Source organism: Cydia pomonella, chromosome 4 (assembly GCF_033807575.1).
Source record: "Cydia pomonella isolate Wapato2018A chromosome 4, ilCydPomo1, whole genome shotgun sequence".
Lineage (NCBI taxonomy): Eukaryota > Metazoa > Arthropoda > Insecta > Lepidoptera > Tortricidae > Cydia > Cydia pomonella.
The window spans coordinates 16541286-16559364 of record NC_084706.1 but is presented as its reverse complement, the minus strand read 5'-3'; the positions used below and the strand labels follow the sequence as shown (position 1 = coordinate 16559364).

The 18079-nt window shown below is 38.0% G+C and overlaps 1 protein-coding gene across 1 annotated transcript in view; it reads left to right on the top strand.

The window, feature by feature from the left end:
• Positions 1 to 12218, top strand: part of LOC133517157 (tetratricopeptide repeat protein 17) — a 41025-nt gene extending 28807 nt beyond the window's left edge. The window contains exons 15-19 of the mRNA XM_061850339.1: positions 2974 to 3091; positions 3502 to 3721; positions 4915 to 5072; positions 5654 to 5759; positions 10080 to 12218. Of these exons, the coding sequence (XP_061706323.1) occupies positions 2974 to 3091; positions 3502 to 3721; positions 4915 to 5072; positions 5654 to 5759; positions 10080 to 10223 (746 nt within the window). The 3' untranslated portion in view covers positions 10224 to 12218. The remainder of the gene's footprint in view (positions 1 to 2973; positions 3092 to 3501; positions 3722 to 4914; positions 5073 to 5653; positions 5760 to 10079) is intronic.
• Positions 12219 to 18079: the final 5861 nt, after the last annotated feature.

Sequence of the window (18079 nt, the reverse complement as noted above, 5' to 3'; positions counted from 1 at the left end):
ACGGTCATGGAGCCAAACCGCGGATGGACAGACGGACAGACAGAAAGACATGGCGAAACTATAAGGATTCCTATTTGACTACGGAACCCTAAAAATTAGTCGTGCACATTTTATCTTGAGGAAGCTAGTTAAGTGAAGCACACTGGTTTATAAGGATGTGTGTAAATAAATTTCCGAGAAACTAATACTCCGCTGGGTAGTGAAATGTCAACCGTAGCGCGTAGGTATCAGTTCACATAAAAGCCTGATGTAGAGAATATAACGCATCCTGTATCCTGCCTTTGACCGAATAAAACGGATGTGTTTGATCTGCCCACCTATGGCGGTGCATTCATTTAATTATTGTCGGCTTGTCCGAGCTGACCATCGGTGCTATTACGAGCCGCAGGCGCGCTCGTAATTGTATTAAGATTGCCTTACTTAGTCGTGGTATAGGTACTAAAGTGCCTTTAAGGGTCAATCAGTTAGTAGGTTTCGTAGCTATAGGGACAGCTTATGCGTTGTCAGCATCCCGCGCGCCTACGGAAGGTCCAACGTATAGCTCGCTCCTTAGTTATTTCTCAGTTAGATACACTTCCTCAATTAATTTTAAAGAAGAAGAAGAATATATTTATTTCAAGAATTTGGCATTACAAGAGCAGCAGTACATTGATACACACTAGGCTCAGCCTGTAACGTGGGAATCTCAGAGAAGTATCGAAATGGTGCGGTTCTTATTTTAATAGAATATATTATTGTTAAAGCTAAGCTAATTAAATATAAGATTTTTTTATTATGTGACTAACTATCAAACTAAGTACAAAGACAGTTAAAAAGGTAATCTCACTAAGTTGTATGTAAGTGAAAGTGTTTATGTGAGGGTATATGTATGTGAGTATGTATGTATGAATATGTGCGTGTGAATTTCTTATAACTATTTCCAGATACTCGTACTCCAATAATAGCTATAATGGTAAAAACATAATTACTGTAATTTAGTTATGTGTGTTTATATGTCGGGAAGTGTAACATTTGTTATATTAACGGAAAATTTGCTATTTTTGTGTAGATGTCTTTTGATACTGAATAACGTGAATATTAAAAAAAAAATCTTCTGGTCAATAATAAAAAAAAACACGTCGAATATCCAGGAAAAAATGTGTGTGAAATATAAATTTAGTTTATTCCGTTTTTAGACTTATTGCAAGAGCTTTCCTTATCTACAAGGAAAAAAGCGTAACTGTGTAAGATTAGACGTAAGTTTCGCACGTTGATACGTTCTTCTTCTTGTACTTAGTACATAGATCGGTTTTTTTAAGGCTCCGTACCTGAAAAGGAAAAACGGAACAGTTATAGGATCACTTTGATGCCCGTCCGTCTGTCTGTGTGTCAAGACCCTTTACCTCGGGAACGCGGTGGAGGTATCGAGTTGAAATTAAAATTATATACTCAGGTCTACAGTCTCGTGAAGGTGTAAGAAAAATCAAACTTCTAGCGGCCCGATTAGAAGAATGAAATACGATAACAATAAGTTCTGGTTTAGATAAGTTCTCATTTAGATATCGTTTGTATGTCGTAGAATTGACAGAAGCAACTCGATTCGGGTAACCAGTCACTTTGACGCTAGGAATATCGTAGATAGATCTTATTAGGATCACAGCGGAAACGAAATAAACGTCAATTTTGACAAGTCGTTTAGTTATCGATCTTTTAATCTTTAATTCTTCGAATCGGGCCGTTAGTTAAAGTAAAAAAGATACGGCCGTTTATGCCACAAAAAACGTATATTTCGACACTTTCAAGGGAATCAAAATTTAGTACTTCTCGTTGAAAACATTTGGTAAGTAATATCGTTTTACACTACAAGTACAAGGGAAAGTCTGAAAACTATAAATTTGCAAAAAAAAAGTTTGAGTTATAGCTGAGTTAAGTTGGCAGCGATTTTGATAGCCTAGTGTTACTCGTATTTAAACGTCATAATTTCATAGAGGTTGACGCATCTTGGCTTTAAATTTGTCCGGAACCCTCGGTGGGCGAGTCCAACTTGCGCATTTATCCGGTTTTTTATTTTACTTAGTCCCATCACCTACTGTAAGTCAATATTAGGGACCGATACAGACGGACTGCAATTTTTAACCGACTTCAAGATTTCAAAAGGAGGAGGTTCACAATTCGGTAGTTTTTTTTTTTGATGTTTGTTACATCATAACTCCGTCATTTCTGAGCCGATTTTGAAAATATTTTTTTTGATTGAATTTATATATACACCGTGTTTTTTTTTTAATTTGCGTTAATTTCGAGGGTGCATTCCTGAGCTTAAATTAAGTATTTATGTATAAAAATTGGTCCCGTTTTTATCAAAAATCAGTTTTGGTGATGGGATCCATGAGGAATCGAGGGAACTCTTCAAATGTGAAAGGCATAGATATAGTGATTTTTATATTTTGTTAAACAAATAAAGCATTTACATTTAAAAAAGAGTGATATTTGATGAAGTGGAACTGCTGATGATGATCAGAATGGAATTCTTCGACGACGTTTGGCGATTTGTCCTCTTCGCTATGTTTGTTAAGCAAATTAGATTTTCAAGACAATTTTTTTAATTTTATTGTATGAAATCCAAAATCAACACTAATCTTTTTTTCACCGGTCTCCCTCATTGAAGTTGTTTTTTTTCGTATAAATTATTATGGGAACTGCACGCCGACTGCACGCCAACTGCAACGTCGGTGGCGGCATGCAGTTCCGATACAAGTTGCAGTAGGGTTGAAGACCGTCTGTACCGGCCTTTAAAGTTAAGTTGACGTTAAAATCATCATGGTTTTATAAAACTACTTATTATGCAGTTGTATGCTGGACATACTAGTAGGTACTACAGAGCACAATACTATGTCCACTCTAGCTACGACATAAAAGTGGATGTCTTGGATGATTTGATTATGATGATGAAAAATACGCTATACTACATAGTAGCTATTAAAAATATTATTTCAGATATTCAACCGGAAGATTTGGCTTTGAAAGAGGAGGATTGCGTATACCAGAAGTTACAGTTGGGGCATTGGCTTCACATTATTAACTTCAGATCTTTTGACAGTGATAGCGATCTCAAGTGAGCTACAATTTATAACTAGATATATTGCATTCCACCAGAGTGGCGCTTACTTGGTTGTTATTAATGGTACGAAGCGAAAGCAAAACGGCTTCGTAGGGTTGTAAGAGTAGCGTTCGTAAGAAAAAAAATCCTCCTGACCTGCTAGCATGAGTTGCGTTCTCGCGCGCCACTCCATACATCTAGCGCGACTTCAAGTATGGACTCGCGACTCGAGAATGCAACTCATGCTAGACGAACTGGAATGATCCCTGACGTTGCCTGAGCTAAAGTTAAAACAGGCAATTATACTAGAGACACACATACTAAATATAGCTGATTATAATTTTATGTAAGTACAGAAAGATAAGTACCTATTATTTAGTCATTTTAATTGCCATTGTCATAACTGATGCTATTATTTCAAACAGATTGCCACCTGAGATTCCATCTTTAACGCCATCTAGTAGAAAAGTTCCAGAATGTCGCCTCTTTTCCGATCTGTCACAAGATTTCTTTCTGGAGAGGCTCAGTCGGATTGACACCCACAACTGGGAGCCTATTTTTACTCTAATGCATAAATTTGCTGAGTACTTTGAATACTTCGACTATAGCAACTTGGGAGCCAAGATAGCTAAATATGTGGATACAGTAAGTACATAGTTTGTTTATACTAGTATGATGGTTATTTTTAGGTATAGGAGACATTTCTAGATTTCTCAATCTTATCACTGAATAAATACAATATTATCTGGAGTTGCAGGCGTACATAGGTCACGGAGACTGCTAACCATCAAGCGGGCTGTATGCTTGGTTGTCACCGACCTAGTATAAATAAATACAAATTTACTAAAGTGGGAATTGTATATTGTATTGTATCCAATACACTTGTATTGATTCCGAAAAACAAAATATTACAGCTATAGGTACTCATAAGTTTAAACATAAATAATTTCGTTTTTTATACTTAGCTAGTTAAAACTTCGAGCGTTCATTTGTGACGTCACGGGTCACGGGTTTCTAAATATTGCAGTGATGAAGGAAATAAATAAGAAAGGAAACCAACTGGTTACCTACTTAAAATTTCTCATTTTTAATTAATCGATGTATCGTTTTTGATATATCGATACGTTCATTGGTTGTAAAATGTGTATGTGTATGTGCATAAACTGACAAAACTCTTTTAAAAATATTTGCGAATAATCACAATAAAACAAACTACTTTTTCATCACACTAGCTCGCGCTAGATGTATGGAGTGGTGGAATAAAGAAAATGGAATGCAGTTTTGTTTATTTTTATAAATAAAATCATATTTCCTGTAGGTAAGTAAAATGAGCTAACTTAAGACATCTGTGTGTGACGTGTCCGTATACTTTTGCATAATAATAGTATTTTAATCAACCTTCATATAATTTTTTTTAAACCTACATTTTAATAAATATACAATATGTAAGTAATGCGAAGTTATAATCTTATTAAAATTCCTATGCTGACATTGACTTAATAAATAAATTTAACTCGCACTGGGACGGTACGGGATACATTCCCAATATACCAAATATAAAATAAGAATAAATAAACGTATATAATTTTAGTCTTAAGGGCAATAATATTGTGTGTCCTTACATTACAGGGTGTCATGTACCTACCGATTTATGCTTGTAACACCTTTCTGTATTATGAACATGACTACAATGAAATAAAGAATCTACGGCTATCGGCCCAATTCGACGTCAAACATTAGGTCTAGATACGATATGGATCGGATATGTTAGTGTCAAAAGTGACGTTTCTTCAAACTAAAACGTCACTTATGACACTCATGGCATGCTCCCGTTGCAGCAACCGCGCACTTGGCTCGGCGCGCTGGCGGCTGGCTGGTGGTGCGGCGCGGGCGGACACGGCGCGTGCGCGGCGCGCTGCCTCGCCGCCGCCACAACGCTCGCGCCCGCGCAATTCGCACCTCTCCCGTTGCGCGCTTTTACGCAGCTGCTGCATATGTAAGTTGGTTATCACCTACGCCGGTATGTGCGTTTGTCTCTCGTGATGCAACCAGGCAAAAGAAAAGGTTAGGGTGTGTTCCAAGTACTACCTATATGTGTAAAACACGTAAGTTGGGTCGCACCGGGTCGCCCCCGAGTTGGTGGTTGGTGGGTACAATAACGGAGAAGTAGGGCGGGGCGGTGTTTGCGTGTGTCTCTGTTCGGACACAGCCTCACCAGCACGCCGCACACGCCAGCTAAGCTGCCGGTCGCCTTCACCGCGGCTCCATAACCTGGCCCCGCTCAAACGGTATCACCAGCTTAGGAGTCGCGGGGTTGGATAACGATAGGTAGCGAAGAGCTGGCCCACACCAGCTACAAACACCGTCCCCAAAATGATGGCCATTTGACCACCCCACCAGTCGGTGGGAAAGCGACCCGCGACAGCCGCCGCAGCCGAGAGGCGGTAGCGGCCCCTCATACCCCCCTGACGGGGTTATCGACAGATCACTCCCACTCACGGTGTTTGCGTGTGTCTCTGTTGCACATTGGATTTATAGTTTTCTAGAATAATTAAACAATTTTATTCTTAATTTCAGGCAATCGAAACACAAAGACGCTAAAGATGTTGCATATCTGGCTTTCTACATGTCACCGAAGAGTAAAGTGGAAGCGTTCCTGATAGCCGTGTCTCATTCTTACATGGTAATGCTTAGTTAGGGATAGTTTATTGTACGGATAAATTAGGTAGGTAATCATTATTTTTACTGCACAGCAATATTTGTGTTATAAAAAAAACAGTTGTTGAGTGGTGTTAGCACACATAAGGGGAAGTGAATTAAATACGAATAAGTATAACTTCTGGTAGAGAATATAAGAATAGAATGAACTCTATTTGCAAAAAATATAAACTAAAACATGTGATTATAAGAGTAACTAAAACGCCGTTACTTACTTGTTGTCACGGCAGCAGCCACAGGGCACGTTTCTAACGGCTAGTAACAGTAATTTACGCATCTAATACCATGCACTCTGCCATGGAAAACCGCTCGGAGCTAATTCGCTCAACGCTAACGTTGGCGTTAAGTGAAACCGCTCGGAGCGTTTATTCGTGGCTTTCGTGTTTGATTAGTGTACGCCTCGATGCGTTTTGCTAGCACGGATGTTGCCAGGCAAAACTGTATTACTATACTCGGCAGGTAATACGTAATGGATTTAAGCGCATAAGCGACATCGAAATTACGAAAAGGGTGAAGCCCAAGCTCAGTATTCGGAAATCATTTATAATGGTTAGGTCTAAGCACTTTCAAGACAACGCTACACAAGCTGACGTTATTATTGCTACATGAAACTTTTTTTTTTGAATCCGATATATGTATCTTTGGAACTTTTTTGAATCCGATAATACAGGGTATCATATTAAATTATATAAAAGTACTTATTATGGTTTTTCATAATAAACTGAACCTATTTTATTTTGTATGCCAACGACACTTGTAATTCATAAATAATATTTTGTGCATAATTGACGGCAGAAAAAAAGAGGAAAGGGGACGACCCGTTCTCCATATAAACGTACGTAGTCCATATTTGCCTCTCTGGATATTGGCATTATGGAAATATTTTTATAAAATTGGATGTTTATTAAATGTTTTTTTTTTATTATTATTATTCTCTTTATTCATTTAATATCTTAGATTAGGATTTTTTATAATATGGATATAAAAGTAAAATATAAAAACATTTACAAAACAATACAAAAGATATAAACACATTATAAAAAAACCTAACCTAGGGTGCCGCCAGCAGCGGGGCAAGGCCCAAGCTGCCGGTGGTCAGGGCCGCAGAGAGAGGAACCGCCGGACTATCCGCGCCGTGCTCAAGATCACCGCCTTCTGTATCTGACCCTTGATCCAACCACCTAGCGAGAGTCTCTCAAGGTGTTGTTCGAGACTCTTCGCTATGAGACCGTTCGCTGAAACGACTATCGGGACAATGATCGTCGAATCAACATCCCACATGGCGGTTATCTCGTGAGCCAAGTCTAGGTACTTACTGGATTTGTCCTTCTCGGCTTTCACGAGATTCTCGTCATGGGGGATGGTGATGTCGACGAGCACGGCCCGGCGTTGCGATCGATCTATTATCACGATGTCAGGCTTATTGGCTACAATAGTCCTGTCAGTGATAATAGATCGATCCCAATAGAGCGTGGCACGACCATTTTCGAGAACTGGCGTAGGTGAGTACTTGTAGTACGGTACTTCGCGGTCCACAAGGCCGTATAGAAGAGCAAGTTGCTGGTGAATAATCCTGGCTACGAGATTATGTCTGTGCAAGTACTCGCCGTTAGCAAGATGAGAACAACCGGAAATGATATGCCTGAGTGACTCTCCGGGACGGCGGCATGCCCGACAAATGTCGACCGTACCGTCCTTCGGGATATATTTCCGATAGTTGTTCGTCATCATCACTTCGTCCGCAATTGCACAGGCCAAACCTTCGGTTTCTCCGAAGAGGTCCCCGAATCGTAACCAGTTCACCGACGCGAGCAGGTCCACGTCGGGTCCCGTGAGGGCCTTGTAGAACCGCCCGTGTAGCACCTTACTCTCCCATGCCGCCTTGCGATCCGCAGTACTTAGTACCACAGGTTTGCGCCAGTTCTCGTTTGCCAAGGAGAGCGGCGTGAGGTTCCTGTCTACTGCCACCACATCACGATGCATCCCACACTCGTTGTTAAGGAAATAATTCCTGAGATTGCACACCTCGCGGTTGTGGAGATCTTTGGCGTTTAGGAAGCCTCGACCTCCACACTTCCGTGGGATGTACAATCTCATAACTGACGAGCGTGGGTGCAGCATACGGTGTGTGGTGAGCAGTAGTCGGACCCTCCGGTTCAGGGCGTTCAGTTCGGTCTGAGTCCACCTTAGTATGCCAAAGGAGTATGTGAGTAAGGGCATTACCCAGGCGTTGAAGGAGCGCACTTTGTTGCCTCCTGACAAAAGACTGTTAAGGACTTTTGTGAGCCGACTAAAAAAGCGCTCCTTCACCGACTGTCTAATACCCTCGTCCTCAATACCCAACGACTGTGACATACCAAGGTATTTGTAGGTTTCTGATTCAGAGATAGATCTGAAAGACATTGCCTCAGATAGTTGTAAATTTGTTGAATTTACAACCTTCCCCCGCTGTACATGCATAACCGCACATTTATCGACACCAAACTCCATGTTGATGGCACTACTGAAAACTTCGGTGGTTTTCAGTAGCTCCAACAAGTCTTGGCTATTTGGTGCAAATAATTTGAGGTTTAATAATTTTATTATTATTATTATTATTTGGCTTCTTAGTTTTTCTCGGTATTCCACGGAATACCGGTGTAATGAAATGCACGGGCCGAAGCCAAGTGCATCTCATAATAAAATTAATCACTACATAAAAATTGACCGTTTTCAGCTCGGTTGTAGCTTGGTCCTGGTGGCGGTAAGGTAACTGAAGAAAGTTGGTTACTTATATTAGGAAGTTGCAAATCATTCTGAAGAAACTTTCTGACTATGCGGCATGTGTTTAAAATAACTGCTTTTTGCATAAGTAAATATGAAGATGGTGATAGCGATAGGGTTTTTATTGAGGTGTGTAGTTGTTTTGGGATGACACCTGTAGTAGACAAAACAATGGGTACTATGGTGACGTTGGTTAATTTCCACATTCTAGCTATTTCATCTTTCAAATCTGTGTATTTGGTAAGTTTTTCGGATATTGTATTTTGTACGTTGTGAGTATTCGGAATTGCTATGTCAATTAAAAGGGCTGTTTTGTTTGTTTTGTCTACTACAGTGATATCTGGTCTGTTGTAGTGGGTGGTTCGGTCTGTTAAGATAGCTCTGTCAAAATACATCTTGTAAGCGTGGTTTTCTAAGACATTGTCAGGGGTGTACTTGTAGTAAGGAACGGCTGGTTGGGTTAGCAAGTTATATTTCATCGCAAGTTTCTGGTGGACTATGTTGGCTACCTGGTCGTGTCTGTACTTATAATCAGTCTGGACTATTGCTTTGCATGCTCCGGTAATATGTTGTATAGTTTCTCCTGGACTATTGCACTTTCTGCATGAATATTATTATAAGAGTTAGGAGTGAAAACTAATTCCGTATAATATTTTAAAAGCTTCTAACTCTTATAAAAACTAATACAAAGGGGCATAGCTATGGTCAAAATTGCCAGTTCAAATAAAAGCTCTCGAAGGCAATGAATTCAAGCAAATCTTAAGAAATTGGCTTCTTGATCGGTGCTTCTATAGTATGCATTTTTGTTGTTTATATTAAAAAATGTAATTATTTTTAAGATGCCTACATGGATTTGCATGCTGTTTGCTAAAATACTTACATTAAGATTTTAAAACGAAGTGTATTTTTTTTTTATAATATCAATACCCAGGGAAGAAAATGGGGACTACGTTTGGTTGGAGAAGCGGTCGTACACTAACACTATCGTTTGATAATACATTTGCAAATAGATAGTGACATAAAGCTTGTATCACATTATGATGTGGAGGCGTATTGTGGTTGTGATAACTGATCTTTCAGTTTTAAATGGGACTTTGTGGTTAGGAGCATTCCACGGGCTGTCCCGTACGGACGCATTTTATTTCCTGTCCTGTGAGAGGCGATTCTTTTTCTCTGCATATTTTTGACTTAGTCACAGACAAGGAAATTCCTGTACCTGCAAATCTTCAGAAAATCCGCGTTTGTATGGGACAACGGTAGACAATTTCATGGAATGCTCCTTAAAAAATGACACTTGACAGATTGTATCCATAACAAATCTAGATCAGATTCATAACCTGTTTTTACGATTAGAATACGTTTCCTGGTGTTTTTGGCTAAAGGATCGTATTTTTCTGTTTATCTTACCTTATTATTAATATTATAGGTAGAATCTTGGAAAAACTAATTTAAAATATTGTACCCAACACTTACTTATGTAACCCAATATTCATATGCAAATAAATCATTCATTCATTCAAAGGAGGAGTACGATCAGGCAGTGTGGATGTATCGCTACGCTCTGAGTTTCGATGAGAAGTTCCTCCCCGCCAAGGCGTGTCTCCACGCCACTATGTGCCTCATGCTCTTTGGAGAGAGCGCCAAGACCAAACCTAAAGAAGACTAAGAAAAACAAACTTTATCAGCTTAGAAATTAATTAAAAGTTGAAAATTTCATTGTCATTGGTGGGACTTGAATCACGGATTATATATTAGTTCTTACGAACAGATACTTATCTCTCAAAGAAAACGCAAATACCTACCGTTTTGATGCCTACACAAAAATACAATGGAATGACCTTCAACGCGCCGCTCCCCGCATCGCGCGCAGCGGCGCAGCGCTAGGGTTGCCTACGCTTAGAAATTATTTTACAAATAAGTAGGTATACACACACCAACAGCCGAAGGTAACAGCGGAGTGAAATAAACACACACAGTAAAATAAAATCTATATCTTATTTGTATCACACTTGGCCGGCAGGTTCCGCTTTACCTACACACTATTAAAGAGAAAAGGCTGGTTTTTGTGTCGGCTAGTACTTTGCGACAGTAGGTATAACGATGATGCCTACCTACTTTAAGTACAAATATAAGTAATATTTAATTCATGTCAAAATCGGCCTCGAATTCTACTGATTAAATTAACATTTAATCTTGCAGTTAGGTATACCACACATAACAGCATTGCGTAAAATAACTTTAGGTATAAGCAAGTTAAGTTGCAATCTTTATAATATTTTGTTTATGCGTTTAATTCCGATGAAACATTTTAAAAGGTCATATGTCCCTGCAGTAACCGCAGTGTTTACGCCGTTTTACGAATCGCGCAATGAACTTAGCAAGAATTTGTTGTAAAAATTCGTGTAGTTAAAAACCAGATAGATATTAACGTTACACAATGAATAAAAATAATAGAAAAAGCATGAATATAGGGCGCATAGACAAGATGCCTATCGTTCACGCTCCGTATCGTAACGTAGGTAGTTATTTCTCTCTATCACTCTTCCATATTAGTGCGACAGAGACAGTTGCGTTTCGTTCGCTACGGAGCGTTAACGATTGGCGTCTTGTCTACACACCCAGGTAATTATAAGATAACCAGGGCGTAAACAATATATTTAAATGGCAGTGAGTACATACTGCCATTGAAAGAAACATATAAGTACCCAAAACGTTAGTTACGTACGTTAACGTTATATACCTTGTACCAAATCTAACTATACATGATTGTGTCGTAAAAAACACAACATCTCTAAAGAAATTCAATACACACGTAAAACTATCGAAAATAATAACAGTAGGTATAAGTAAGTATATCGAGAATGTCTACCTACTTATTTTTCCTCATCTGTCGAAAGAACAATAGCGATATTTTTTTTATGTTTCTGCATCCATCCACTTACACACAAGCCGTAATATTTGTTCGTGACCAAGACATTTCCTTCGCACAATAAGAGCGCGCGGTGACGTGCGTCCGTGAGCGCGCGTGGCCACCAACTGGCTGACTTTTGTACCGTAGACGGGATGAGTTTTGTATGCATGAATTCGGGCTCACGCGGAGAGTTCCATAGGCCCTTGAACCCACGACCACTAATTACCACGACACGACACGACTACTCTTTTAATTTATTTCTAAGCTTAATACCATCGTTTGCAGACGTTTCTACTTGATACAAAATTAAAATGTATCAGAATTAAAACAGATTATCGTTTAGCCATTTTAAGTTTGAATACAGTAGAACCTCGACAAAGCGACATACTTGTTTAAATAAAATGCTTATAATGTCGTTCCTGTCACCCTACTCGTACACGTCCATAAATCGATGCATTTGCCGCGACAGCCGCCGCAGCCGGAAGGCGGAAGCGGCCCCTCATACCCACCTGACGGGGGGTATCGAAAGACATCCAGTCCATCGATGCATTTTACCTTGCTCAAGAAACCATCGAAGTCCGTCAATGTCAGTACAGTTTCCTTAGAAGAAAAAATAGGATTAGATACTCTTTATCGGGGAAGAATAGAGAAGATTGGTTTATGAGCTCTACTGGTAAGAAAAAATATCTAACGCAATAATTAAAATCTCATACCTACACCTTTTCTATCTTAGTAGATTTTGTATTTTGTACGGTTTAATTGCTGACATTAAAAAAAATTTAAATTAATAGAATAAGTGCAATAATATATACACATTATATAATTCATTCAATATAATTACGACTGATTGTATAAATAATTCCAATGTTTAATTGTTATTATGTATACTTATTATAAAAATACATAATTTGATAAATGACTGAATATTGTTGTATTCTATTTAAACACTGAAACAAATGTACAAAATGAGCCCATTACTTTTTATAACAATTTAATTTTGGCTTAATATTTTTCATATTTCTGTTCTACCTCTCTGCTCGAGTTAAAGCGCAGGTATTCAATTAAATTTTTCATCATATTCATTTGTAGAAGATGCAACGGTTAACTTTTTGATGTAGGCTCCTAGATGGCAGACCTTACAATACAACGCTCAAGGAATCGTGCGTGAACATAGGGCAGCACCTAAGTAGGTACTTAAAGGAGTTTAGAGGGGGCATAAGGACTTGATAAGGACGAATTGCATTTGAACTCCTTCCGCTTAGAATTTTGTTTCGTCATGTCCCTTGGCTATATTCTAGCTATTTTATACTAAAATTACCTACACTGCTGTGGTATGCAGTCGTTACTCTAGAAACACAATAAATGTCTAAGCGCCACTTGCACCATCCCACTAACCCTGCGATTACCGGTTAAACTGTTAACCCAGTGTCAAATTGAACTGGTTACCATGGTAACACCAGGTTTAACCAGTTAACCCCGGCTTAGTGAAATGGTGCAAGTGGCGCTAAGTTTCATTTGTTTTCAGTTGTATACTTATCGTTAAGAATATAATAGTATATTATTGCAGAGGCCGGGGAAGGGCAATTCGTGAATGAGTTTCGATTTCGCTTCGCGTCGTCCGACAAAGAAGACGAATCCACGAATTGCTGTCCCTGCCGAGGCATATATAGTGCTTTTCTCCAAACATGCGAGGAAATCAGGTAAAATAATCATAATTTAAACATGAACCAGTACTCAAATCGAACCTTCACATCAAAAACGTCAAAAACAACTTCCCTCTTTAATTATTTTTTAAAAGTTAAAGGCACAACTATTCTGCCATTCAGTGCCATTGAATATAATTGTACAATATAAGCTGTATTTGCACGCATGATATCCTTAAAAAAATATAAAAGTTATATAGTCTTCGATTTTATTAAGCAGTATTCGCACCATCATACACGTCGGTCTTCCACGACTCTGTCCAATAACTTGAAATGATGCTGACCGGGTCGTGTAGACGTAGCCCGCAGCTATATTAATTGGCTGTATGCGTTTTTCTTAGTGGATACATGTTTTTAAAAAGTAAAAAACAATACAGTAATAACTTTCCCGTCCGCTAAAACACGACAATAATGGTTTGAATTTTTTAAATTTGAGTTTGACCATAACTTAGAACTTCCTGTTCTATTTTTGCTACAATAAGGTGAACATTTCTGAACATAGGTATTGGAGAAACATATTTTTTTTGTTTCTTTTTACTATCGAGATAATTTTAGCCTAGTCACCTTGTTTCCGTGTGAATTATTTCACGGCATTTGTCTTTGTAGAAATGTGTAACAATTCAATAAGTTTAAATAAAATAAATAAATAAATAATTATCTATTTCGACCATCTGGGATCATACAAACAAACAAACAAACATAATACATTACAATAAATTAAATAAATAAATAAGTAATTAATAAAATTTAACAATATTCTGATTACATTAAAAAAAGTTTAAAAACTACAATATTGCGTTAGCCCCTTCTTACGTTAAAGTTTGCGATAGCTAATGGTCACGAGCTGGCAGACCCTCTAACTCGCATGGCACCTTTAATCTACGTTAGATTATTAGTATCGGTTCCATAACCTTTTCTCATGTAAATATTATATTTAAATTGATGGACGTGATTTAGCTAGGATCAGCTCCTGAAAAACTTGGCTTCTAAATGAATTACAATACAATACCAATAGGTACTCTTCGATGCACACGTCATCACAGAAAAAAAAATACAAAGAATACAGAAAATTGAGAAGAGGTAAACAACAGGCGGTCTTATCACTAAAAAGCAATATTACTAATGTTTATAAGTTATGTCTTTCACAGGAGGAAAAAAACACAGGTTTTTGCATTTTGAACCATTTTCCCCTAAATTACATTTATCTGTGATAAGTCAGCTTCGCACTAGACAAGCTTTTGTTTGGGCTCGTATATTCGTATGTAATGATAATGGAGATAAGTGTTTAAAAATCGAATACTGTTTCGGGTTGATGTGAAGTTAGTTGCAGCGCATGTGAATATCAAATCAAGCTAGTACATTTAAAGTTCTAGTGCGCCTCTATGAAGAAGGCCTACCTCCTACACAGAAAAGTCGAAAATTGTTACGTCCCTCTATACCACTCTTGCATATTCGAGTAGGTAATAATAGTACATTGTGCAACGTGAGGGGTAAGTGAAATATTGGACACGTGGGTGATCATTCCCGGCAGCCGCAGGTATGCACAGCCATTTTGTACCAATCGTCTAGGCCGGTCATAATGCAGTCGACGATTTTATATGCTGCTGTGGTAGTGGATCTTTTTTGTCTAAAAGCGTATTGACTGTCAGTAAGTAGCCTTATTTTCTAAGTGAGTCATTAGTGAAGAAGGTACGATTGTTATGCTATAGGCCTATGACTGTTTACATCACTCTTGTCACTTTTTCCTTTATACACTGGACATACTCGAGTGTTTTTATGTGCATTTGGATAGATACCAATTTGGAACATGTCATTAACTAAATCTCCTGAAATGTTAGATATAATAGGCCATATACGTAATATAATATTTAAAGACATGTCATGAAAATCTAGTTGTACGGGTCTTTAACATATACTTTAAAGTTTTGTCCAGAAGCTTACGGGTACACAGGAAACACGAATGTTGGTATATCAGTGCTCTCCAAGTGCCTACTAACGTACTGTTTGGACAAGGCTTTAACACTATTTACTGCGTGATTGGAAGCTTTATTAAAAAAATGTGAATTAAAAGCATTTGGAACATTTTCAGAAGATATGTATGCATCTTTATCTGTTTTTTTTAAAGAGACTATTTGAGAATTAGTCTTTTTCATATTTCATGATTTATAATCTTCCATAATGCTTTCGATGGATTTTTGCTATTTTGAACATAATTTTGACGGGCTCTCGTGAACATCACGGTGCTTTTGCTGTACTAGGATAGGAAGAAGAGGACAGAGAAGACCTATTATTATATAGAACTTCTGAGTAAAAAGGTCAACTCATATCTATTGAACAACAAAGGTCACTTTAAGAACACAGGCTTATGGATTTCAGAACACCTAGACCAAGAGTCTTTAAAAAAAAGACATATACATTTAAAAAAATGCTATACATAGCCAGGGAAGATGGACACCGCGCTGTAATAAAAAACAATAGATTATATATAGATGGAAAACTTACAGAACAACCCCCACAGAGCTAAGCATCCGTTAGCGAAAATTCTGAAAGCCAACCAGGCCAGACCCCTGATACAAACAACATAAATGTAATTATTAGCTCAATCCAGAATAGACATTTTTTCGCAAATAGTATATTGCATGCACACTTTAGGTTTAAGTTATATTGTAGTGCCCTGCAGGGTTTCATAGCAGAACAAAACATGTCATGTAACATCTTGTACTTACTTATGGAAACAATAAACGTACTGATTTCTGATTACAGGTTGAAACGAAGGGAAAGCTCAGAGTTCTAATTACAATACATAAATAACTATTAAAATATGTTTTCGTAAGAATTGACTTAGTTTATTGTATGGTTATAAATATTTATTATCCATTAGCATATCTGTGATGTTGTTTTTCAGTGATGATATCTAAGCTTCAATTAATCACTATTCCGTTCCGGGTGTGTAACGCTTATCGATATATAACATGATTAAAATCGACCAGTCCACATCCCTAAAAACCATTTTTACGCATACATAGACATACACAATAAAAATAATATGTATGATTGTTGGTGCAATAAAGAATATTTACTTACTTACTTACTTACACAGCAGTGTAACCACCAAAAAGCTTACGGCTTCAGCATACAATTCTGTATTGAGAACAGACAACGTTGATAACTCTGTATTCTTGCTAACGTGGGAACTGCTACGGCATTGCTACGACGTAGCACTGGCGTGAGCTGAATGAATGAAAGAAATTAAAATAATCTATTTGCGAATTTATATAGAAGGCAAATTCTGATTGTAATAAAAGGTTATGAATTAGTGCTGAATTAGTTATAGATATTAACTTAAAAATGTAAAATAAGACAAATACGAAAAGTAACGTAGTATTGCTGTTAGTTCGTTGCATTTATTTGGATATCAAAGTATAGTTATTTGTGCAACAAGAGAGCAAAGTTCTTATTTGCATCGAGTGACAATTTTGAGTCCCAAGCAAGCGAAAGATTTTATAATAATTTAGAATCTTGAGCGTAGTGAGGGACTCAAAAGTCACGAAATGTAAATAACTTTGGTCTCGTGTCGCACATACAACTTTTCACCTCAACAGTGAGAACAACACTATAAGTAAAAAAGAAACATAATATGAATGAAACTAAACCAGTTTTATTAGTATATTATGCGTATATTATATACCAAATTAAAAGTTAAAGGTACAGTTATTGCAGTTGGATATAGACAGGTAAGTTATCTTTTTGTTTGGGACATTTATATTTGCAATTTGCGTATTTTGTGACTGGAAAGAATGGGAAGCATCCGTATTTTCATTATCGTTGGTAAAAGTAGGGGACTCCGGTCGTGTCGAATTCGTACAAGTTTCTTCCGATGTTCCCGGTCGTTCCCAAGGAGTCGACTCTGGTCGTGTCGAACTTGTCAGGATTTTATTCGATGTTCCCGGCCGTTCCCAGGGTGTCGCCCCGATCGTGTCGAACTTGTCAGGATATCTTTCGATGTCCCCGGATGTTCCTGATGCTTCGACTCCGGTCGTGTTTGTGGCCGTGTGTGTGAAATAACTTTCGATGTTCCCGGACGCGACCAAGGGTCTGAGCTCTTCACATGTATGGATTCTACTATTCGTTGGCAGATTTTTGATTTATTCTCTACAGAATCTTCAATATAGCCTTCGGCTACTGTGTTAGACCTCCAGCCGCCATGGCGTTTAGGGTGGTGAGGTCGGCTCCCGAATCTGCTAAAAGTGTGGCCGATGTACGCCGAAAGCAATGCCCGGTGTAAAGATGTGGTTCAGCTAATTTCAAAAAAGTTGCGATTTCTCGGGGCGTCCCACCTAGTTCACTTATACCCTTTGGTTGTCTGATACATTGGCGTTATGATATTGCAGAAAAAAACGATCTGGCTTTGTATTTGCAGGACGTAAAGATTTATACCTTTCTACTAATTCTACATACTCGTCGCGAACAACAAAGGACCTGTCAATATTCGTTTTTGTATTTGGCAACTTTATTAACATCAATGTGTCTGAATGCTTTTCAATTGTAAGATAAGAGTTCATTTGTGCGGCATGCTCCATTTATTCCAATTATGAGGATGACCTGCAATAAAATAATCACATACCTATATTGGAAGAAAGTTGCAATTTTTAACCGACAAAATTGCTAACACAACAATTAAAATACAAATAACAATAACAGATTTTATTTGTATATCCCTTTGATCGCCAAAGACGTCAACTTCAACGTTCAAAGCGCGGCTACAGACAGCCTAATACCTATCAACCTTCGTGTATTCTGACAAGGTTCGCGATGACGCGCCGCGTACCACAGGCGTAGCGTTCAAAGGGATATACTAATATATAAATATTAAAATTAAACCTTATCAATCATAATCACTCTTGTCAA